The sequence below is a fragment of the Stomoxys calcitrans genome, chromosome 3 (assembly GCF_963082655.1).
Source record: "Stomoxys calcitrans chromosome 3, idStoCalc2.1, whole genome shotgun sequence".
In the NCBI taxonomy this organism is placed as follows: domain Eukaryota; kingdom Metazoa; phylum Arthropoda; class Insecta; order Diptera; family Muscidae; genus Stomoxys; species Stomoxys calcitrans.
Window position 1 is genome coordinate 64,596,449 of NC_081554.1, and position 25,375 is coordinate 64,621,823.

General features: G+C 40.4%; 2 protein-coding genes across 3 annotated transcripts in view; one reads left to right on the forward strand and one right to left on the reverse strand.

Moving 5' to 3' along the window:
* The window catches only part of LOC106089633 (bridge-like lipid transfer protein family member 3B), a 173,795-nt gene that overhangs the window by 58,302 nt on the left and 90,118 nt on the right, over nt 1-25,375 (forward strand). The gene's annotated exons all lie outside the window — the stretch shown is intronic.
* LOC131996356 (G8 domain-containing protein DDB_G0286311-like) lies at nt 21,590-22,752 on the reverse strand. Of its 2 annotated transcripts, none has more exons than XM_059365965.1 (2): nt 22,084-22,752; nt 21,590-21,999 (listed from the first exon to the last, which is right to left on the reverse strand). In XM_059365965.1, exons 1-2 carry the CDS (start codon nt 22,750-22,752, stop codon nt 21,811-21,813), a joined length of 858 nt encoding a protein of 285 aa, XP_059221948.1. In that variant the 3' UTR covers nt 21,590-21,810. The 2 variants fall into 2 exon arrangements, with proteins under 2 accessions (XP_059221948.1, XP_059221947.1); XM_059365964.1 differs by having other exon boundaries at nt 21,590-21,853; nt 21,890-22,752.

A 25,375-nucleotide genomic window follows, 5' to 3' on the forward strand; every position in this document is an offset into this window, starting at 1 on the left:
GAGTGGCATAGGGCACGCAACCGGGGGCGTTTTATCGCCAATCATATGGGTGACCACCATAAACAACCTATTACGGATGCTGACTAAGGAGGGATTTGAACCCGACGATGTTATAATACTTCTTATGGGTAAGGTGGCCTCCGTAGCGCAGAGATTATCATGTCCGCCTATGATGCTGAACCCCTGGGTTCGAATTCTGGCGAGACCATCAGAACAAATTTTCAGCGGTGGTTTTTCCCTCCTAATGCTGGCAACATTTGTAAGGTACTATACTATTCTATTCTTTCCAAAGAGATGTCGCAATGTGGCACGCCATTCGGACTCGGCTATAAAAAGGAGGTCCCTTATCATGAAGCTTAAGCTTGAATCGGACTGAACTTATTAATATGTGAGAAGTTTTCCTCTGTTGCTTATTGGAATTTTCATTGGCAAAATTTGCATTTGCAAGGATCCGAACAGGCTATGCAAAAGGGCCGAAAGGGTCTTGCATATGGCATCTGACTGGGCTAGACTCAGTGGTCTCAATGTTAACCCAGAGAAGACTAAAATCTGCTTGTTCACGATAAATACGAAGGTGGGCCAATTTAACGCGCCATGTAGTCTCATTAAGACGATTTCGATATCTGACAAGGTCAAATGCTTAGGAGTGATCTTGGACAGGAAACCGAATTGGAAGTGTCACATTCAGGAGCGCACTGGGAAGGCTCACAGATGTTGGACATTATGTAGACGGGCCGTAGGCTTGAAATGGGGCTTGAATCCGAGGACAGTCCACTGGCTCTACAGGAGCATGATTACACCAATACTTACTTACGCCTCAGTAATGTGGTGGACTGCGATGGAGAAAAAGTGCAACATAAGGACCATACAACAGGTTCAGGGAAATGTTGTCTTGGCATAGGCGGAGCGATAAGGACCACTTCCATTAGGGCACTGGAGACTATTCTAAATATCACACCCATTAACATACAGTTAAAGTGTGAGGCAGCTACTGCGACTAAAAGACTTAAGGCGATGGGAGAATGGATATACAGAAAAAAATTACTCTAAGAAAAAACCAACAACCAAATTTGTATGTTAAACTTCATATTCTCAACGAATTTTAGCATTGAATCGAAGATATTATTTGTTGAAGTACGTAAGTAGAACTCTACAAGAGACTTGATAGACAAAATTTTTGAAATTTCGTTGACTTTCAACAAATTCTTTAGTTGAGGTAGTTGTAAAAATAAGCGTACTACCATGTGGAGCACAAAACTCCCTTGCTATTCATGACTTGCGAATTGAGAAACTAATTTCTGTGCAGCATTACTTATTGATTTATTTCATTATAAAGGGGATGATGTCGGTGGGCTAGAGAATTTGTGCAAGACGGCCAAACATGAGATCATGAGTTCAATACTCTGCGGCACCAAAATTATTAAAATTTGTTTTTAAGGATAATAATAGAGAGAGCAGCCGTAAAACGGAGGCCACCGTAGCGCAGAGGTTAGCATGTCCGCCGATGATGCTGAACGCCTGGATTCGAATCCTGGCGAGACCATCAGAAAAAATGTTCGGCGTTGGCTTTCCCCTCCTAATGCCGGCAACATTTGTGAGATAATACGCCACACCATTCCAAAGAGGTGTCGCCCTGCGTCACGCCGTTCGGACTTGGCTATAAAAAGGAGGCCCCTTATCATTGAGTTTAAACTTGAATCGGACTGCACTCATTGATAGGTGAGAAGTTTGTCCCTGTTCCTTAGTGGAATGTTCATGGGCAAAATTTGCAAAAATTTGCAGTAGTAAAACGGACGAGACAAAGCAGCGCAAGGCGAACAAAGAAAACCAAAAACACCACCAGCCGAAGCAAAGCACATGCGTTGGCTGGTGAAATGATTTTTTGCCTTGGTTAAGCATATATTGTTTTTATATGTTGGCTTGCAAAGAATGCCTTTCAACAACAAATTTGTACTTTGGGTCGTTAAGATTCGAAATAAATTGTTGCAGAAAAATTAACAAATTTCGTAGTTGTTTTTTCGACCAAAGTTGTTGTTTTTCAAAATTATTTGTATCTGTGTAGAGGATAGGAGCACGTCACGTCATGTTCATGGGCAAAATTTGCCAAAATTTGCAGCAGTAAAACGGACGAGACAAAGCAGCGCAAGGCGAACAAAGAAAACAAAAACCCACCAGCCGAAGCAAAGCACATGCGTTGGCTGGTGAAATGATTATTTGCCTTGCTTAAGCATATATTGTTGTTATATGTTGGCTTGCAAAGAATGCCTTTCAACAACAAATTTTGTACTTTGGGTCGTTAAGATTCAAAATTAATTGTTGCAGGAAAATTAACAAATTTCGTAGTTGTATTTTCGACCAAAGTTGTTGTTTTTCAAAATTATTTGTATCTGTGTAGAGGATAGGAGCACGTCACTCCATTGCGGTATAAACGGATTCTGAGTTTTAAATATGGTCCTTAAGTAAATTCAATCAATGGCTATTTTTCCCCTACAATATAAAGGGAAGGATATTTCAAAGACTCATACGTCTCACATTTCGACAAATCTATAGTAATGTCTTGGCAGTCGGTTATACGTTCCGAATTAACTCGATGTAGTCTTCACCATTGAAAAATTAATTGAAATTTTGACTAATTGACTATGCACACGTTGATAGACATAATCATTTACGTGATTGAAGCAGTTTCAATCAATTTTGTGCCACTGTTCGTTAGCTTTTACTTTCCGGTCACGTAGGGCTGGATTCATGTCACGCGTGATTCAGATCTTAATAAAATTCGTAGCTATCGCACTTCCCTGTACGTTAAACATTGAAGCCAAGGTGCCATTGCTGGCTCAATTCTACCGTTCGTCTGAGCCACTGAGTCTGTCTTTTGTGAATCCGTGAACTTTTGTCCAACTTCCAAACCATTAACCTTAACTTAATCTCATGATTTTTCACATAACCCGAAGCGTTTTGTTCTCTGTTTGGTTAAATTTGTTGTCCCTTTGCTGCCTGGATAATAACGTTTCTGAAATTCAACATTCACATTCACAAATGCTAAAAGGATTTAATTTTGAATATGCATTCGTCCTCACCACACACATCATAGCAACCACTTTTATATGGAGAAAGTTATGTAGCTTTACCAACAAAACATTTCATATTGCTGGGTAAACGAAGTACATGGGCGCTTAACTTTTGATTGCGGTTTCCATTTACCGGAAGTTAACTCTTTTCACTCCATACCAAGTGAAAAGCTAAGAGACTGCTGACTGCTTGCCGGGGTCAGTCAGTGGAAACCCAGCAATGTTATGCAACTAATTTGCACCAAGTGACCAAGTTCTTCATCATTGTTCTCTGTTTTGTGTTGTTTTTTTTTTTTTTTAATTATTTGTATTGTTTGAACAATGTGGGGATTGGTTAAAGGATCTCCTCGTTTCTTGTTTGTTGCTCTTTCTCTCTTTCTTTTGGTTTTTCCCGTCATGTCATCACAATGGGTCCAGCTTTTAGCCAGCAAAAAGGTCTTTATTAAATATTTGTTTGTTATCTTACTTCTTTTTGTTGTTGTTTTCCAAACAATAAATCATAGAATAAATGATTTGTTAAACTTTGTCGTCTGGAAGGGGGGTGTGAGAGAGAAAACTAAAAAAGGCAATGTTGTGAGAAATAATATTGCAACGATTTTAAAACAATTGTTTCAAATGAAAGGGAATTGTGAGCAGAGAACACGTGAATACTTCTCAAAAGTTTTTTTTTACATGAATTTAGTTATACAGAAAAAACTATTTGTTTTAAAACTTTTTGAATTTCCATTTTCAAGGATTTATTTTAAATTTTAGAAAAACCAAATATTGAATAAGCCTTTGTTTTTGTATGACTTTATAATGATTTTTTATTTCACATTTTCTCTTTAGGTAAGTTTTTCTTGGCTTATCTGCTTCTAGTAAATGATGGTAAGTTCATGGTTTTTAAATTTCTAAGAGATGTATGATGGACTCATTGCTTAGGGCCATTGTAGCTCAGAGGTTGGCAAGTCCGCCTTTGACGCTGAATGCATGGGTTTAAATCCTGGCGAGATTATCATAAAACTTTTCATTGGTGATTGAACCTCTGTATACCTTAAAGATCAAAAATAATGATGGTGGCAACCTAATGCTTTTTAGGTTGCTCTTGTTTCGTTAAATGTGATTCCTAACAGTAAGAATACTCAAAGAATGGATCACCATTTGCAGGAAGATGTAATGAAATCATTTGCGGATAAAAACATACCAGCTCCGTTTCTTTTCATGTACAACAATGATCCAAAACCTACCAACAAAGGCTTTAAACCATAGAGGGGCAGCATGCACATACTTTACTGAAGCAGCGTATTATCTCCGAAGCCACTTTAATCATTCTAAACAATAAACTGAGATTACAGAGCAAGATAATAAACAATGGATGGTTAAATTGATAGAATTATGGAGAAGTGGTATCCAATGGATGGTTAAATGGATAGAGTTATGGAGAAGTGGATTGATTCCAATAAAACCGCAGACTGCCAGGAAAAGTTTGTTTTCAGACCAGTTGAAGCAATGAAGATATCTGGTGAGCTGGGAAATCGAACATAATTCTGTGAGAGACAACATTACTCCTTGCAAAACGTGGATCTGCCAAAAAGATGTCTCTATCCTCATAACTGAGAAGAGAAAGATGGCATATGAAATAACTGAAGTAACATTTGATGGTGTTTTACAAATTAGCGGACAACACGCGATAGAAACCAGGTTTAGAAACTGGAGCACCACTGCCAACACACATTTTATGCACTTTGTTTAGCTCTATTGCCTCTCAATAGCACCTCAATCACCCCTGACAGAGCTGTCCCCCTTTATTATCGAGTGAAGAAGGTTATTACCCGTAAAGGGCGTTAAAGTCAACAAATCAACAAGAGACCATTGTCTGCCTTGTAACCTAGGGTACATCTAGCAACTGGCATTTTATGCACGTAGTATAGTTCTACCTGAACAATTCTAGCCCTTTTGACCGCTACCACCGAGTATTTCAAGTATAAGTCACTAACGTCAAGATCAGGCGTAATGGTGACCACCACAGGCAATGATGTATAATGGAAGCCAAACCCTCATTAGAGAACAGCAGCAAGCCACATTACAAAATTACTGCACACGAAAGACATGAAGCGAATGGCACGCTCACACCTTATACCAGCTGTCGTTGTTGACGAATCACCACCAAAACATAAAATGATTTTTTAAATTCGTTAATTCGTTCGTTATTGGAAGTGTTTTTGCCGATGAACATAAAACCATTGCAAATCATATTTTGCATTTTAAGTAAAACGCACGAGGGCTCACATTGATCGCAACTGAATAAAAAACACACACAGTTACCTTTCAAAGTTATGAGAAATTGATTTGCGTGCTTTGTTATGCAATTTTGAACAGAACAGCCTGTCAAAGTTGCAATCAGCTACACAAGTGGATGAGAGGGTCAGAGAACTGCTTGCGATCCAAAATTTGGCACCCATTAGCTACTTTGGCCAAAAGCAATTGTCTGTTACGTATGCCACCTAAAAACAAAGTTAGCTAGAAACTCATGCACATATATAATAGAGTGAGAGATACTTGGACGTTTTGGTAATCGTTCAGTGGATGTGTTTTTCAATTTGGTCGACGGACATCGTGTGTTGTTTGAAAATGACCACCGTTTAAGGAAGCCTAAATACTTGAAAGCTTCATTCGACACTTCAAATACGTGTTTATCCCACGGACATCACTTTGTATTTTCATGCCCAGAACATCAAGAGCTTCTGATTGCTCAACATCTACAGCGTTGATAGACAAAGATGATTGTAATGGGTCAGTGAATCGTTTGTGAGAGTGACAACAAGTAGCACTGAGTCTTCTGTGCATTAAAATCTACTCGATTCATTCGACCCTAATCCTGGCAGAGTGTATCATCCATAACCTGCCTCTTGTCCTCAATCTCTTGAAGACTTGGCCTATGGTCGAATGGGAATGAATGACAGAGATTACTGTCATCCGCAAATGAGTAGATCGGATTCGATGTCTGACCCAACAGATCGTTGATGAAAATTAGAAAAAGAGAAGGAGAAAGAACAGAGCCCTGGGGTACACCTGCGGTCAATTTATGCTCATTGGATGAGAACCCATATATAACGACTAGTATAGTGCGATCTCTGAGAAAGCTCGAAATAAATCGAACGCAGCCATTACCAACACAAATTGCGACAAGCTTTGATAGTAGTGCACCGTGCCAGACCCTATAAAATGCCTTGGAGCTATCCAGAGCCACAACCTTACTCTCACCAAACTGGTGGATTGAGCAACTCCAACGTTCCGCCAGAAGTGCCATGAGGTCGCCCGTAGAGCTATTTCTGCGGAAAGATAAACAAAGTGGGCACACATAGGAAGTTGGAAACTACAACTTAGTAAAAGCCAGTAATTTTGTCTACCTCAGTTAGTAGTAGTTAGTTGAAGTGTTAAAGAGAAAAAAATTTTGGAAACTTTATGGACCAATCTCCTTTATATAGAATATCAGTGTTGTATGATCCACAAGCTTTATGAAGACGTTGGCACATTTAAGCATATCAAAATACAACGATTACTTTGGTTAAATGATGTTGTCAGAACGAATGAAAAAGTCCCTGGTAAGAAGTCTTTTGAAGATGAACCTTATGGTAAAAGCAGAAGGGGAAGACCAAAAATTCGATGGAAAGACTACGCGTAAAATATCGAGGTACGGAAGTCACTTTAGCGCAGAGGTTAGCATATTCGACTATATCGCTGAACGCCTGGGTTCGAAACCTAGCGAGACCATCAGCGGTGGTTTTCCCCTCCTAATGCTGGCAACATTTATGAGGTACTCTATTTTCTTTTTCTCTTTAATTGGCTATGACAGAATATTTGTTCCACTAGCCGAACGTAGAGTAGCGTTCCAAGCGCCTCGATCTTCTGCGCTTATTCAAAAATCTCTGACACCAAGTTTCGAGGTGTCTCCCACCACTTGATCTTTCCACCGGGCTTTTGGTCTTCCCTGTTTGCGTGTACCACCGTGTTTGCCTTCAAAAGACATCTTTGCTGTAGCTTCTTCATCCATTCTGACAACATGACCTAGCCAACGCAGCCGTTGTATTTTGATGCGTATAACTTTGCCATCGTCGTTATACAGCTCGTGGTTCATACGTCGCCTATATTCTCCATTAACGCAAACTGCTCCATATATTTTACGAAGAATCTTTCTCTCAAATACTCCAAGTATTTCTCTCAAATTCTCTGCTTTGACAAGTACCCATGCTTCAGAACCATATAAAAGCACGGATAGTATCAGTGTCTTGTATAGTGTAATCTTCGTCTGCCGAGAGGTGGCCTTGTTTCTAAACTGCTTACTTAGTCCCAAGTAGCATCTGTTTGCCAGTATTATTCTTCGCTTTATCTCAAAACTGGTGTCATTCGTTTCGGTTACAGCGGAGCCGAGGTAGATAAAGTTACTGACTATCTCAAAGTTGTGGTTCCCAACTTTCTCCATTTTCTTTATCTGCTCGGTTGTGCAAGTCTTTTTGGGGGTTGAAACCATCCATTTCTTCTTATCTCCATTTACTGCCAGACCCATTTTCACTGACTCTCTTTCGATTCTTTCAAAGGCTGCAGTTACTACTTCCGGTGACCGACCTATGATATCGATGTCGTCGGTCGGCATAGGGGAGTAGCATGTGTTCTCTTGTTATTAGTGTGCCGTATCTATTCACATCTGCATTAAAGATATTAAAGAGATCACACGATAGGCTGTCTCCTTGTCTGAAACCTCGTTTGGTATTAAATGGTTCGGAGAGTTTCTTTCTTATTTTTACTGAGGAACGCGTATCAGCAAGTGTCATCCTGCAGAGTCTTATTAATTTTGAGATACAGCATGCACATCCGCACAATCCGCAAGCCCTCAGGCGTACGAAAAACGAACAGACGCACATGTACAGTGTAAACAACTTCGTGTTGCTTTGTTCGGCTTTGGCGGCCTTTTTGGATATTGAGGGGCGTTAAATAATGTGGAGATTGGGGCGATAGTCGCCTCACTGAACCGCTCGGGGATTCACCCCTTATTCTCCCAATGGACAAATAATATGCTTGATGGCAGGATTATTAATGCAAACCTGGAAGATTGTGTGGTCAGAAGGTGGGTGACCAGAGGAACGCCCCAAGGAGGGGTGTTCTCGACGATACTGTGGCACCTCGTGATTAACGAAATCCCTATGGATCTCGGTGGGGACGGCACGAGGATTATCGCTTATGCGGACGACGTTGTGCTGCTGGTCTGAGGCAAGTTTCTGTCGACGATCAGCGAGTTCATGGAAGGGTCACTGAGGAGGTTGTCGCGATGGGCTACTAGAAATGACGGAGCTGGTGCTCTTTACGCGTAGATATAAGATACAGGAGTACAGACTCCCGTCCTTGGAGGTAGTCACCCTGCGGCTGTCGAAGGAGGCGAAGTATGTAGGCATAGTCCTCGATTCGAAACTGTCCTGGAAGAGGAACACCGAGGAAAGACGCCGTAAGGCACTATGCGATTTTTACTCCTGCAGGAGTATGTTCAGTAGAAAGCGGGGTGTGACTCCCAAGATGATTTATTGGATGTATACGGCCATCGTGAGACCAGTACTGGCCTATGGTGCACTGGTATGGTGGAAAGCCATAGGAAAGAGGACGCAAGCGAAGGAGTTCGAGAAAATCCAGAGACTGGCCTGCGTCGGGATTACAGGGGAGCGCTGAGATCCGCACCGCAGGCAGAACTGGAGGCGATGCTGGATATGCAGCCCATTGGGGCCTATATTTGGAACTGCACCGCCAGGGTCGCGTTTAGGCTGAGAGAGCTCGGCTTGCTGAAGGAGGATGATTGCGGCCACAGTTCGATTCTAGGTGTTATGGATACGGAGGGTAGACTGAGGAGGATCTCCGACTACCTGGTACCAGTGCTGACTGGAGTGAGGGCGATTTGTTTTCCTGACAAGGATGAATGGAGGGCGGATGGTGTGCTTGAGGAGGATGAGACCTCGACCTACACAGATGGCTCTAAGAAGGAGTCAGGGACTGGTTTACTCTGAAGCACTCAATATCAGTATGTCTCTGAGACTGACGGACGAGTGTACGGTCTTTCAGGCAGAGGTTTGTGACATTGCAGTAGCCGCAAGAGAAATTCTGGCAAGTGACTTACAGCTCTCGAAACTCAGAATTTATATGGACAGTATGGCGGCGCTCAAGGCCTTGGGGTCGAGGATGGTGAGGTCGAGATGCGTGGCGGACTGTTTGTAAACCCTGGATTGGGTCCAGGCCCACGATGAGACGCTGACATGGGTTCCTGCGCATGAGGGGATTCCAGGAAATGAGAGGGCGGACGAGTGCGCCAGGTTCGTCTGCGCCGAGCGGACCACTCATCGGTCTTGCCTACGTGCCATTTGTCGAGTTACTGAACACAGTAGATGGGATGGCCAGGGTGGCGTCGGTGGCGAGGTGGGACTCGGTAGATGGTTGCCGTACTGTGAAGGCGCTATGGCCGGTCATCGACCGGAGGAGGAGGAGGGAGTTGCTTGCGAACCGCACAATGACTTCTGTAGGAGTTGCCTCCATGAGGATGAGGAGGAGACTATTGAGCACTTGCTATGTTCCTGTCTGGGTCTGTAGAGACGTAGGCTCTCCTTTCTGGGGAGCCGTTTCTTCTGTGATCTGGGTGAACTTGCGAACGTACCTCTGGTATCTCTCCTGAGGTTTGTTGAGGGAACATGATGGTGCCATAGGCCGCATGTCGGCACGCATGGGAATACCGCACAATGACTTTTGTAGGAGTTGGCTCGATAAGGATGAGGAGGAGACTATTGAGCACTTGTTGTGTTCCTGTCCGGGTCTGCAAAGACGTAGGCTCAGTCGTTTCTTCTGTGATCTGGGTGATCTTGCGAACGTACCTCTGGTATCTCTCCTGAGGTTTATTGAGGGAACAGGATTGTTCCGACGAGGGGGTGCCACAGGCTCCGGCGTAGGTACATCAGTGCTTGCGTAGGGACGGGCGGTTTTTCACTCCCCGCTAGGGTTTCTCCACTCCTCTTGTATTTTTCATTTATTCGTGTATGACCTCTAGTAAGAGGTCTCACATTTTATTTTTTTTTCTTCTTCCCTTTCTCTCTCTCACAATGGGCGAAACTGGCCTCCGAGTGAACTCACCTTTGGTTGGCGACCCATTCAACCTAAACTTCGTTCGGCTGACTCCACTTCAAAGCTATTTCATTTAGTTGTTGTTGTTGTACACTGAGGTGGCAGCCCTTGCCGAAGAAGGAATTCATCGGATCAATCTGGTACATACAACCGGATGCCATGGGATTGATTTCATTTCATTTTTTTGATTTAGTTGATGTTTGATGCTACTCATACAAAACACACAGAACTTCCAAGCTACAATCTATGGCATTAGTATAACAAATTAGTTTAGATTATTATCATGATTTCTAATTATTATCATCATTTGCTTCATGGCAGGTAGACTAGGTGGCAGGCTGGAAACACCCATTTATTTTTTGGTATTTGCCAGAAAATCTATGCAGCATTTTTAGACAATTATTTTGAACTTTCCAATGCTTCCATCATGGTTTCATGACAAATTTGTTTTTCTTTTCTCTTTTATTTCCCTTCAAGACAATAAGGCCTAGTATATTCTAGGAACAAAAACAAAATATTGTTATAAAGTAATAAGAAAATTAATGCTGCCACCAACAATGACATCCTGTCATAGACTTTGTCGTTTCATAGACAGATGCTGTTGGGACTGTTCTGATTTTTCCATTGTGGCGTATGATAATTAAATTTAATTAAATGTAAATTATACGCTCGGTAATGACGTCTGTCTGCTCCGGTGACGCATGAGTGACAATAATAGATAATATAAATCATACGCCAGAGATGACAATTTCTTATAATCGTTCTTGGCATATTTTTTAAAGAAAATTCGAATTAAAGCATACACCAAGGCATTTCAATGAAAGTAATTGGAAGATATATTCTACCACAGTGGTTCAAATGTCAAAAAGTTGAAATTACTTAAAACTTCATCAATTGATCTTAGTAGAGCAAAATGCTCTAGATATTTGTAAAGAAGGACATGGACTTTCAGTAATATTTTGTTGTTGGTCAATGTCCTTATAACAGGTCTTCAAAGTTGAACTCATTCGAACTCTTCAATCTTCTAGAGGCTGTAAATTAGTATCTGCAAAGGGAAATTTGTCCAGGGATATATATTCCATTAAGGAACGTAGGAATATTCCATTAAGGAGCCAATTCTCACATGCTGCAATCTTTAAAAATAGAGATATTAAGTTGAAACTTTACTCAGATTCTTTTTTTTGTCCATAGGCAGGTCATGTTCGAAGATGGGCTATATCTTGATACAGCCCCCATATAGACTAATTTGCCGACTTAAGTTCTTGGGTCCACAAAAGGTGCATTTATTATCCGATTTCGGTAAAATTTGGCACAATGACTTCTATAAGGTCCTTCAACATCTGTATAGAAGATGGTCTAAATCGGACTACATTTGGATATAGCTTCCAAAATGAACGATCTTCTTCTTTAAGTTCTTGGACTCACTAACTCTTTCACTACTGATGTCCTCCATAAAGGACATGACTTTAAGAGTCCACTGTTCATAAATCAAATGATTTTTGTTATATTCCAGTTTTTTATGGCTGTTAGGGCGAAGATCAATGCATTTCCCCCTTTTTTCGTTTGTTTCTCTTTTGAGACGAGCTTAATGATCGGAGATGTTTGCAATGGGACGCGTTTAGTCTTAATGTTATTGTGTTTGGCCCCTCGACATCCTTGTTTAATACGGCGCAGATCAGTTCATATTTGGATATAAAGGGCGCATTTGTTATCCGATTTCGATGGCCCCTCGATATTCGCACCGAGCATGGTAAAGATCGGATTATATGTGGATATAAGTGTCATTTAAAGCCCATATAATGTGTATTTATTATCCGATTTCGCTGAAATTTAGCACAATGAGTTGTGTTAGAGCCCTCGACATTCCTATTGAGTATGGCCCAGATCGGCCTATATTTGAATAAAGCTGCCATAAACTCGTAGATCGATCTCTCGATTAAAGGTCTTGGGCCCGTAAAATGCAAATTTTCCCATGACCATTCCACTAAGGAACAGGGGTTAACTTCTCACATATCAATGAGTGCAGTCCGATTCAAGTTTAAACTTAATGATAAGGGCCTCCTCATTATAGCCGAGTCTTAACGGCGTGCCGCAGTGCGACAACTCTTTGGATAGAAGTTTTACATGGCATAGTACCTCACAAATGTTGCCAGCATTAGGAGGGGAAAACCACTGCTGAAAGTTTATTCTGATGGTCTCGCCAGGATTCGAACCCAGGCGTTCAGCGTCACTGGCGGACATGCTAACCTCTGCGCTACGGTGGTCTATAAGTGGGGCCATAAAATGCGGATTTATTGCCCGATTTCGACATGTCTGCTTCGTAGACGATGCTATAATACTTCTTAGGGGAAGGATCCGAACCAGGTATGGAGAAGGGCCGAAAGGGCCTTGCAGATGGCACACGACTGTGCTCTCAATGTTAACCCAGAGAAGACTGAAAAATGCCTGTTTACAAGGAAGACTAAGATAGGCCAATTTGACGGACCACGTTTCCTCAATAGATCATTTTCGATATTTGACGAGGTCAAATACTTAGGTGTGATCTTGGACAGGAAACTGAATTGGAAGTGTCACATTCAGGAGCGTACCGAGAAGGCTCACATATGTTGGACACTATGTAAATGGGGCCGTAGGCTCGAAATGAGGTCTAAATCCGAGGAAAGTCCACTGGCGCTACAAGAGCGTGATTAGACCGATACTTACGTACTACTCAGTAGTTTGGTGGACTGCGATGGAGAAAAAGTGCAACATAAGGATAATACAACAGGTTCTGAGAACTTGTTGTCTTGGCATAGGCGGAGTCCACGTCCACTATGGCACCGGAGATTATTCTAAATATCTGACCCATAGACATACAGATTAAGTGCGAAGCAGCCACTGCGGCTATGAAATTTAGAGAGAATGGATTGTGAATAGGAGCAGTTCGTACCATCCCAGTATAATCGAGGCGACGATTGGAAACATAGAAGGAATGGAAGAGGTTTCCGATCGGATATCTGAGACGACAATTGAGGTCGAGTGCGAGGCACTGCTGCCAGCAGCACAGTGTTGGATTGAGGTAACCCTAATATTGCCATCTGGAAGATCATGTTACACGGATGGATCAAAGCTAGAGGACAGAGTGGTCCTAGGGGTTTACATTGAGAACCCAGAGACTGAGATCTGTTTTAGACTGCCTGACCATAATACGGTCCTGCCCATTATACGGTCCTTCAGGCGGAGATCCGTGCGATCACGGAATGTTGTGGTGCTTTACGGACAGTAAAATTGTCATGAGGGCAATAACAACCAGGACGGTAAGTTCACGAACAGTCTTGCAATGTAAGAAGGAGATAAACGCATTCTCTGAGGATGGAAAAATCCGCATCGTTTAGGTGCCGGGACATAACGCAGTAAGGGGGAATGGCAGAATGGTCGGTGAAGGTCATAAGACTGCCGTCAATAAACTTGGTTAACCCGAAGCCTTTTGGGTCGACGCAGTTCGAGTTAAGGGCGTGGGCGACGAATGCGAATGCAAGCCTGTGGAACAGCGAAAATCCTATGAGGAGATCCAGATCGTTAGAAGACGAGACAATTACTGAAAGGAAGCAAGCATGAGCTCAGTATAGCTTTCGGTATCACTAGGGGACACATGGGACGACGAGCTCACTTATTTAAATCGGTGCGGCAAGTGATAGCATGTGTAGGGCATGCGGGGAAGATAATGAGACTGCCTTCAAAAGACTTCTTTGCTGGAGTTCCTTCATCCATGCTGACTACATGACCTAGCTAACGCAACATTTGTATTTTGATGCGTGCAACTATGCTATTGTCGTTATACAGCTCTTGCAGCTCGTGGTTCATACGTCGCCTATATTTTCCAATAACGAAAACTGGTCCATATATTTTACGAAGAATCTTTCTCTCAAATACTCCAAGCACTGCCTCGTTTGCTTTCACAGGCACTCATGCTTCAGAACCATATGACAGCACGGGTAGTATCAGTGTCTTGAAATCTTCGTCTGTCGAGAGGTGGCCTTGTTTCTAAACTGCTTACTTAGTCCAAAGTAGCATCTGTTGGCCAGTATTATTCTTCGCTTAATTTCAAAACTGGTGTCTTTCGTTTCAGTTACGGCGATGCCGAGGTAGATAAAGTTACAGACTGTCTCAAAGTTGTGGTTCCCAACTTTCTCCATTTTCTTTATCTGCTCGGTTGTTCAAGGCTTTTTGGGAGTTGTAACCGTCCATTTCGTTTTATCTCCATTAACTGCCAGACCCATTTTCACTGACTCTCTTTCGATTCTTTCAAAGGCTGCAGTTACTACTTCCGGTGACCGACCTATGATATCGATGGTCGACATAGACGAGTAGCATATGTTCTCTTGTGATTAGTGTGCCATATCTATTCACATCTGCATCTCATATAATCTTCTCCAACAGGATATTACAGAGATTACACGATAGGATGTCTCCTTGTCTGAAAACTCGTTAGGTATTAAATGGTTCGGAGAGATTCATTCCTTTTCTTACAGAGGAATGCGTATTAGCAAGTGTCATCCTGCAGAGTCTTATTAATTTTGCAGGGATACCAAACTCAGACATGGCTTGAAATACGAAAAATTGTTTGAAGGGTTTTATCATGGGCAAAATTTGAATTTTTGCATTTTAAGTGCCAAATATAGTCTGTACCGGTCCTTAATCCGATATAAATAGCTTCCATATGAACCGATCTCCCGATTTTACTTCTTGGCGCATATTCTTATCCTATATGGCGCAGTTCTTATCTGATTTAAAATTTTGCACATTGGTATCTACTATGGTTTCCAACATCGAAGACAAGTATGGCCTGGATCGTACGATAACCTGATATAGCTCCCTTATAAACCGATCTCCCGATTTTACTTCTTGGCGCATATTCGTATCCTATATGCCGCAGTTATTATCCGATTAAAAATTTTGCTCAATGGCATCTACTATGGATTCCAACATCGAAGACAAGTATGGCCTGAATGGTAAGATAACCTGATATAACTCCCTTGAGTCTCTAGAGGGCGTAATTTATATGCGATTTGGCTGAAATTTTTCACAGTCACAGTTTCCATTAACTCTACAATGCGTGCCAAATATGGTTTGAATCGCTCCATAACCCGATATAGCTCCCATACAAACCTATCTCCCGATTTAACTTCTTGGGCCTCTATATGGCGCAATTCTTCTCCGATTTGAAAGTTTGCTTAATGGCATCTACTATGGTTTCCAATATCCAAGACAAGTATGACAAAAATTGGGTCATAACTTGATAAGGCTCCCATATAGACCGATCTCCCCATTTTAATTCTTGGGCCTCTATATGGCACAATTCTTATCGGAATTGGGTGAAATTTTGCACAATGACTTCTACTAAGGTCTTCAACATCCAGACCAAGTGTGGTCCGGATTGATCTATAACCTGGTATAGCTTCAATAGCATAGCAACTCTTATCCATTGCACTTTGTTTGCCTATACGTAAAGAAATACTGGGCAAAGAGCCTGACAAATGCAATCCATGGTGGAGGGTATATTATTTTCAGCAAACTTAAAACGTTTTGACTTGTTTTTACTCTGCTCTATACATTTAAACTTTTGAGGTTTTTTTTTTCCAAACTGCCCTGTGAAAATAATTTAAACTCAAATATGTTTTGTTTTGTTTTTATTTTTTCCAAAGTAAAGTCAAATTGAAGTTAACATGCCATGACTGTCGTTACCTACCACTACTACCATTTACGCATGTTGCCCTTAGGATATAGGTAATAAATTGGATAAAAATGTTTCCGTTACTTAGTTTTTTATATCCTCCACCATAGGATGGAAGTATACTAACTTCGTCATTTCGATTGTAACACATCGAAATATTGGTCTAACACCCCATAAAGTGTATAATGTCCCTCTGTCTGTGGAAAGCACTCAAACTTTTAAAGGAGCAAAGCCAAGCGCTTAAAATTTTGCATAAACACTTCCTATTGGTGTAGGTCGGTTGGGATTATAAATGGGTCATATCGGCCCTGGTTTTTTGTTGTTGCTGTCATAGCCACATTTTTACGTGGTGGTGGTCCAAAAGACCGATTGCCGCGGGAACAAGGTGGCCATTGGCTATTTGAAGGCGTCAAAAACTCGCCTTGTCATATCGAGCATCATAGGCACCCAGCATTTGTGCATGAGCCGGTGCCGCCTGGTCTCTTACAGAGACTCTCTGAGTCTCTCACTGAGACTCTCTCACTGAGACTCAATACCGCTGATTGTTCGCGACTGCCGTTGCAGCTACTCCGTATGGAGCATTCCACTATCCGCACCTGTGGATGCGCCCGGTAGCTCGCAGCCAAGCTTCTCGCGACTGCAATGGACATCACACCAATTGGGCCCCAAAGTTCTGGCCCATGTTTTGGTATTGCTCCCATTTAAACCGATTATACATCTTGAGCCTCTCGATTGGTTGAGTGCACAATGACACCTACCAGGTCTACAACATCCAAACCAAGTATGTACCCGAATCGGTCCATAACCAATAGCAAAGAAATTCTTTTTCATTATCCTTTGTTTGCCTGTAAAGGGATATTGAGCAAAGAGATTGACAAATGCGATTCATGGTGGAGGGTATATAAGATTCGGCCCGGCCAACTTACGACGCTTTTACTTGTTTTGTTTTTTTTTTAAGCTTCGCAACAAGCACAGCTGCCTGTTTGCTACTGCCCTCTTAAGCCAGCCAGTTAGCCGGGCAAAAAGTCAATGTTATTAACCCAAATCTCGATGATGGGAAGTATTTGCGAGGGGGGGCCTCTGGTGGATGTAGGCAATGTTGTAAACAGCAGTTTGCTCTTTTGCTATCTGTCCAGTGTGCAGTGAAATTTAATCAAAAACTCATTTCCTTAAACAACAAAAGGTTAATGTGTATTAAAATGCCTTAAAAAAAAGGATTTTAAGCTGTACTTCTTGTTTGTGAACGTTGTTGAATGTTTTCTGCTGTTAATTAATAACCAGGAGATTAGGTCAAAGGTTGAACCAACTGTGAGGCAAACAAAGCAAAAAATGAGCACAAAAAGTCAAAAGGCAAGTAAATTGAAAATAAAAACAACTGCCAAAAACATTGAAATTGATTTTACTTTTACTTTTTCAACTTAACTTGTGATCGAAGCGGAAAACAAGAAACACTTTTTTGTGCCACCACAAAGAAACAAAAGGAAATGCTTTTCATTATTTTGCATTTGTTAGCCAGAGTTTACAGCAGCCTTTTGTTTGGTATCGCATATCACAACGAATGCAGACATTGCCCCAGTATTTGGTAGTATTCAATTGAAAGTGGAATGTAATTTAGGCTCGTCGCTGGTCACCTGGTTCGATAAAATGCTTTTTCTTAGTAAATTGAAGGAAAACAAGTAAAAGCGTGCTAAGTTCGGCCGGGACGAATCTTTGGAACCCACCACCATGGATTCTCCTAAAAATTTATACAAACTAAATTTAGTTAAAGGGCAAAAATTTATTCTACATACTGAACTTCTGTCAAACCTGGAAAAAAATTAAATTTTTGGAAACTAACGGGGATAATCGAGAGACTGCTTTATATGCGAGCTATATCAAGTTATAGGCTGATTTGGACCATATTTGGCACAGTTGTTGGAAGTCGTCAAAGAAAACCGCATGAAAAATTTCAGCCAAAACGAAATTTGTGGATTCCAGGGTCGAGATCGGTTTATATGGGAGCTACATCAGATTTTTGACTGTTTTGGACCGTATTTGATACAGTTGTTGGAAGTCATAAGAGAACACTACATGGAAAATTTCAGCCGAATCGGACGAAATTTGTGTCTTCCAGGGGCTCAAGAAGTCAAATCGGGAGATCGGTTTATATGGGGACTATATCAGATTATAGACCGTTTTGGACCGTACTTGACACAGATCTTGACACAGCCAAATCGCATGAAAATTGCTGCTTCCAGGGGCTAACGAAGTAAAATTGTGAGATCGATTTAGATGGGGGCTATATCAGACGCTTTAGACGTGGTAAATCCACCCAGGACCAGTTATTCACACTGCGCCAAATCCTGGAAAAGTCCCAAGAAGGACAAGTCGCGGGAAGTAGTAACTGCAGCCTTTGAAAGAATTGAAAGAGAGTCAGTGAAATGGGGTCTGGCCGTAAATCCCGTCGACAAACCTTTCGGGTCGACGCAGTCCGATTTAAGGGCGTGGGCGCAAAACACTGTGGAACAGCGAAACAGTCGGTAGGACGTCGAAAATCCTATGGGGGTCCAGATCTTGAGAAGACGAGGCTATTAGTGAATGAAAGTAAGGAGGTATAGCTATTGGTATCATAACGGGACACATTGGTATCATAACGGGTATCATAATGGGGCTAAATTCTCACATATCACTGAGTGTTGTCCGATTCAAATTTTAATCTCAATGATAATTGGCCTCCTTTTTATAGCCGATTCCGAAAGACGTGCCGCAGTGCGACATCTCTTTGGGGACAAGTTTTAAAATGGCATAGTACCTCATAAATATCGCCAGCATTAGGAGGGGATAACCATCGATATTTTGCTAGAAAAGATCGTTAGTACCATCAATATTTTGCAGCTTCCAGGGACTCAAGAAGTCAAACTGTGAGATCGATTTAGATGGGGGCTATATCAGATTATAGACCGATTTGAACCGTACTTGACCCTGAACTTGGAAGTCATAACGGAACACCACATGCAAAATTTCAGCCAAATCGGATGAAAATTGCGGCTTCCATGGGCTGAAGAAGTCAAATCGGGAGATCGGTTTATATGGGACCTATATCTAAATATGAACCGATATGGCCCATTTGCAATCCCCAACGATCTACATCGATATTAAGTAACTGTGCAAAATTTCAAACGGCTAGCTTTACGCGTTCGACGGCTGTCGTGTTTTCGACAGACGGACGAACGGACAGACATGGCTAGATCGACTCAGAATGTCGAGACGTTCCAGAATATATATGTACTTTATGGGGCCGCAGATCGATATTTTGAAGTGTTACAAACGGAATGACTAGGTTAGTATACCCTCATCCTATAGTGGTGGGTATAAAAAGCTTTCTATTGTAACAGAACTACTGGAAATTTTCTATCAAATTTTGGATATTAAAAAAATTGTCAAATCGGGTTTTTAAAAAAAATTAATCCTCTTGAAAATCCTAGGTAGATATGGGCTTAGAGTATCTTGGAGATAACATGCGACTGAGAACTGGCGCACCGTGCGCACTGGTGCATACTGCCAAGGCGCGCATAAGCTTTTTGCTATATAAAATGCCCTTAGGCTCGAAATGGGGCCAGAATCCAAAGACGATCCACTAGCTCTAGAGAGCCTAACTGAGCCAATACTAACTTACGCCAAGATAGTAGGGTAAGGAAAGAGTTGTCCTTCATTGGGGGTGATGCAAACCATGTTGCGGTTCTAATTTGTTTTAGCTTGGCAAAATCCAGACGTATCTTGGTCTTCCTTCATCTCACAAACCTCCATGAGGTGTCACCTGGGTAGTTATCACTCACAACCCTTAAAATGTGCCCCGAGTTCTCCCGTTGAACGATAAAAAACAAGTAAAAAAGGCATTAAGTGCGGCCGGGCCGAACTTTGGATACCCACCACCTCGGGTATATATAGCACGGAATTCCTAACTTAGATTTTCTTTTTCAAGCTTACTTTTTCTTGTATATAGATCGCACAACAAGCCGATTACTGGCTTAGGTGTATGTCCATAGTGGCATGGGGCAGATTAATATCTGCAGCCTCTTTTCAACCTAACCTAACCTAACTTTGCTGATAGAAATTTGACCATGAACATTCCACTAAGGAACTGGGGCTAACTTCTATCATATCACTGAGTGCCGTTCGATTCAAATTTTAATCTCAATGGTAACTGGACTCCTTTTTATAGCCGTGTCCGAAAGACATGCCGCAGTGCGACACCTCTTTGGGAAGAAGTTTTAACATGGCATAGTACCTCACAAATGTCGCCAGCATTAGGAGGTGAAAACTATCGATATTTTGCTAGGAAAGATCGATAGAGCCATCGATAATTTGCCGAAACTTTTCCCCACCTGTGACGATCTTTTAAACGTTTGAACATTTTGAAGCACCGTCATCGTATTTTTGTAGCAGTTAGTGCTGCCAGATGACACCATCTGATGCACTGAATTTAATGCTACGTCTTATGCCTCTGAACATTGTGGCTACTCAAATTGTAGCGACCACTGCCGTGAGGTTAAAGGAGCTTTCTTATTGATCATGTGGCGGCTACGGACACTGTGTTATCCTTGATAAAATATCCGATGTTCCAGGCAATGTAGATTACACCCTACCTGAAGCGATTTTTGATAAAAATCACTGTACCACTATTCCGTTCGTACTCGGCTATAAAAAGGAGGTCCCTTATCATTGAGCATAAACTTGATCGGACAGCACTCATTGATATGTGAGAAGTTTGCCCCTGTTCCTTAATAGAATGTTCATGGGCAAATTTGCATTTTGCAGAGAGGGAAATCTGCCTTTCAGTGTGGCTTCCTTAAGTGACCCTTGGACTAACAGCAGTAAAATCTCACCCTTAAAGATGTGTTCTGTGGGTATGTGGCTAACGATAAACAAGTTAAGTCTTTGTTATTCGTATTGCATAAGCAAAGGATAAACTATTAAATTCTACTTAAATTTTTGCATTAAAATTCCCAAGTGTGTTATAAAATGTTGAATTTTTCCTACTCACAACTTAAACTCCTATTCAGTGCTTGAACAACAAATTTGGCTAAACTCTGCACTGACGGTCATCATAACTTTAATACAGTTAACATGTTAACTATTTGCAAATTTACACTAATTACTGCCTTAACTCAAGTGGAAACTCGTTCTATTGACCCCAATAATTTCTCATTTAGGTTTTGGCTTTTTCGCCAAAGCGCCAACAAAAATGTGTCCCAATTTAATTGGAATTTATTGTGCTTTGGTAGGGAAAATTGCTCTAACTGAGGTATTTTTTAAACAGAAATTATCAACCAAAGAAAACTGAAACAATTTGAAATGTAGAATGTAATGTGGAAATGGAAATAAAATTAAGTAATTGCAAATTATAATGCCACCAAGTTGAACGCGTATCCTGTGCATCCTGAGCAGAGTACTCAGAAACATAAGGTCTTATATTTATTTTACATAATTCATATCCTTCATGAACATCCTGCCTAGTTAGGGGAACCATTAGTGACAGCAAGTAAAAATAATAATAATAAGGACAGCTACAGCAATGGTGACGATTATCATGAAGATGGCAAGAGGATGAGAACTTTACACACACACACGCAGACTCTGAGGCGCGAGATAAGGATGGTGGAACCTCCGTGGTTAAAAAAAAAATAACTCTTTGCAATTTGAAGTCTGAACAAAGAATGATTTTTATTTTCATTTTAAATCTTAAAGAAAACTAAGTTACAATATAATAAATGATGATTAAAGTAAAAGCTAGATTTCTTGGAATTATACAATAAAAGTTACAAAACAATTTCTTATTAATTAGTTGGTGTTAACAATGATATTGGTTATATGAGACAAATATATTTATTGGTTATTCAGCGTTAATTATGACCTAAATCAATAGGTTAACGTTCTCGGTGGTTTTGGTGGAGATAATAAGGTGGGTGTCGTAACTGGTTTTGGTGGAGACAATAAGGTGGGTGTCGTAACTGGTTTTGGTGGAGACAATAAGGTGGGTGTCGTAACTCCTCCCCCCTTAAGATAGAGCGACGGCCACAATGAAGATGTTGTGGTCGGAGTGATAGGCTGTGGAGGTGGAAAGTGGTGTTTGTACGTATTTTTTCGTTTAATGACAATGATGAGTATGGTAATGACTACTATTGTGCATACTAATGTTGTTGTTGTTGTGACTGAGTGAACTGTTGTAGTGGTTATTTCCAGGTTGCTAATTCTGTTGTTGGTTAGAAAGTTGAAATCCTCGAGTTTTTGAAGACTAAGTATTTCGATTGTGGAGTTTACGGAAATGTTGCTGTTTGGTAACGGGGGTATGTGGAGTTGATCCCAATATGCATCGGTATCATCGTGGTATGTTATACCATTTATTGAGACGTCACAGTTCTGGAAACGCACAAGGGCTGTGTCTTTTACTGTGAGAGTTTTGATACTGCAAGTAGAATTTATTAGTGTCTCTGGTGAGTGTATAAAAAGTATTAGGTTTTGTTCCACTTGTGTGATCGATTCCCTTTTTCCAACGTCACTAATTGGGCAATTTGCTTCTTTATTGTTTATTAAGTTTCCAATACATAACGAGTATTTGGTTTCTTCCTGTCGGATCGGTATACCGCAATAATATGTTCCTTCGATCGATGGGCAAAGTGTTTTGTGATGGTGTGTGGAATTTTCATTAAACAGTATATATGGTTCTGTTATTATTAACTTAGTTATGTTTATTGGTAAAGGAATTATGTGGTATAGAAAATAGTCTTCTTCAGAGACATTCGGTACAAGAATATTAAAAATGATATTTGTTTCATTGTAGTAGGCTTGCATGCCTAGCATTTCATAAATATTTTCGATAGATCTGACTTCAATATTTTTTTTGTTTTAATTTGACTTCTATGTTTTCGAGTTCTTCCGGGCTGAGGAGGAATCTTGAAATTATATTTAGTTTTGACAGAACTACTGCCTCAGCTATGTTTGTTAAGTGGTGTGTTAGAAGGTCGATGTTGTAGTTTATCTGGTTGAGGTATTGTGTTTGTAATAGTATGTCCTCTTCCTGTTTTATTTTATTAGTTGTGCTCGACATGTATCTTTCTATTGTGTGCTGTTCGTTATTTATGTGGGATGTTATGTTATTGAATCTTTCAATCATTTTAAAGTTGATTGAATGTTCGTGTGAAAGTGTATATGTAACGTTGTTTAGGTTTGAGTAAATGTTTTCTATCTGTTGATTTATTGTTCTAGCGTCTTGGTCATCCATGTTACCCGTTATGAATTTAATCACGGAACCTAGTCCATTTATTAGCCCTCTTCTCTGTCTTTTAATTGGGTATAATGCTAAAAACTTGGTCTTTAATTCTGCAAGTTTTAGCTTAGTTATTCTTACGATGTTAGGTTCAAATATATGTTTCTCGAAAAGGTCAAGATTGTATTCTATAACGTCAATGTTTGTTTTGTAGTTTTCAAGATTAATGATGTGAATAAAGCTGTTGAGATTTGTGACGAATCTTGCGGGGCCTAAACGCAGTGGTAAAATGCTTTGGTGTGTTGGCAAGTTGTGTACCTCGATTATTTGTGCCTGAATTGAAGGAATTCTAAAAGTGAAAGATTAGTGTTAGTTTGTGTGAGAAGAGCGTGAGGGTAGTTCTGGTCAATGTTCTATCCCTAGTATATATTCATATTAATTTACTGAATTATTGTTTATTTGTTTATTTATGTACTAAACATGTAGTAATAGTATAGGACATTTCTTTTTCTTTTTGCAAAGGCTATAATAATTCTTGATACAATTAAAATTTTAGTTTTTATTTATTTATTTATTTATTTATTTATTTTTTTTTTTTTTTTTTTTTTTTTTTTTTTTTTTTTTTTATTTTTTATGTTTTTTTCTTAATCTACATTTATGTAATTTCTTTTGCCCTTTAGTAAGAATGGTAAATTTGCCATCTTTTTCAACTGTTTGCTTTGAATATCTAGGCGTCAATTTGTTTCTTCTTGATTCTTTCCTGAAAACGATTTGGCCATCAGTGACGTCTTCAGGATCCTCTCTAGAATCATTCAGGTTTTCGATTCTTGTCTTTGTTGTGTCTCGGACATGTTTTTGAATTTCGGGGTATAGTTCGTCAAGGAAAGTATTTAGTTTCGTTAAATAGTCATGTTCGTTTGAAAAATTTAATGTCTTCATGAATTTGTATGGTCGTCCAAAAAATAACTCGTAGGGTGTGTGTTTGGTCGTGGAATGAATAGCGTTATTGTACGTTATCAATGTTTCAGACAGTATTTCCTCGTGTTCTGTTGAGAATCCCTTTTCCTTTCTCTTAGATAGTATTAGTCTGTATATTTCAGTAAGTGTGGAGTGTAACCTTTCTACAGGTGAATTACTGCTAGTCTGTTGGAAAGATGTAAAGTGTAATTCTATTTGGAATTGTCTGCAGAAATCTTTGAAGATGTTTGCAACGAATTCGGAGCCTTGGTCACAGACAACCATTTTGGGTATACCAAAGGAACTAATAAAATTCTTGAATGCTTTAAGAACCGTTATACTATTCCTGCAACTAAGTGCGTATCCGCAAGCAAATTTGGAACATTTGTCTATGACAGTCAGTATTTGATTATTGTTAATACTGTAGAGATCGATATGAAGTATTTCCAGGGGTTTTAATGGTGTTTCTGGAACTAAAAATTTCAGTTTTGGGGGATTCCTATCATATTTAAAGGTCTTACACTTCTCGCAATGGTTCAGTGTTTTGGTGATCTTATCTTTCATATTTAAGAAATAATATTTCCTCTTAAGGTGAGACAATGTCTCATTTATGCCTCTATGATTCGATCGTTCGTGGTAGTCGCGAATTATTTCCTCTTGTTTCTCCTCAGTCATTATGTCCTCAAGAATTTCGGTACACCTAATGAGACGGAATGTCTTAGCTTGTGAAAATATTTGGAATAAGTCAACTGTACTATTGCAAAGATTTCATCATTCGTGTAAATAGCCGTCTGCTTATTGGGGGGAAAGTATTCCTTAAATATGTCTAGCATGATTCCTTCGTTGAACTGCTCTCTACGCAAAATTCTCCTCTGTCTATTCCTAAAAATGTTCTCTATGGTCATGGGTGACCCTGTGCGATCCCTTTCGAAAATCACCTGTAGGTTGAATTCATTTAAAGGTCTCTCTGAAATGGGAATACCGTCATTCAAATTTTCGTCCGCGCTATGAATTGTGCTTGTGTTGTTGAAAAGTTCTTGTCTATTTTCTTCCAATGGTTCATTTATCTTTACTCGACTAAGAGCATCAGCGTTCGTGTTAAGCTTCCCTTTTTTATAGACAATCTCATAGTCGTATTCCTCCAATTTTAGTCGCCATCTAATCAATTTGGAGTTTGGTTCTTTCAGGTTCATTACCCAGGTGAGGGGTCTGTGATCTGTAAAAATTTTGAACTTTCTTCCAAAAAGGTACGGGCGGAAA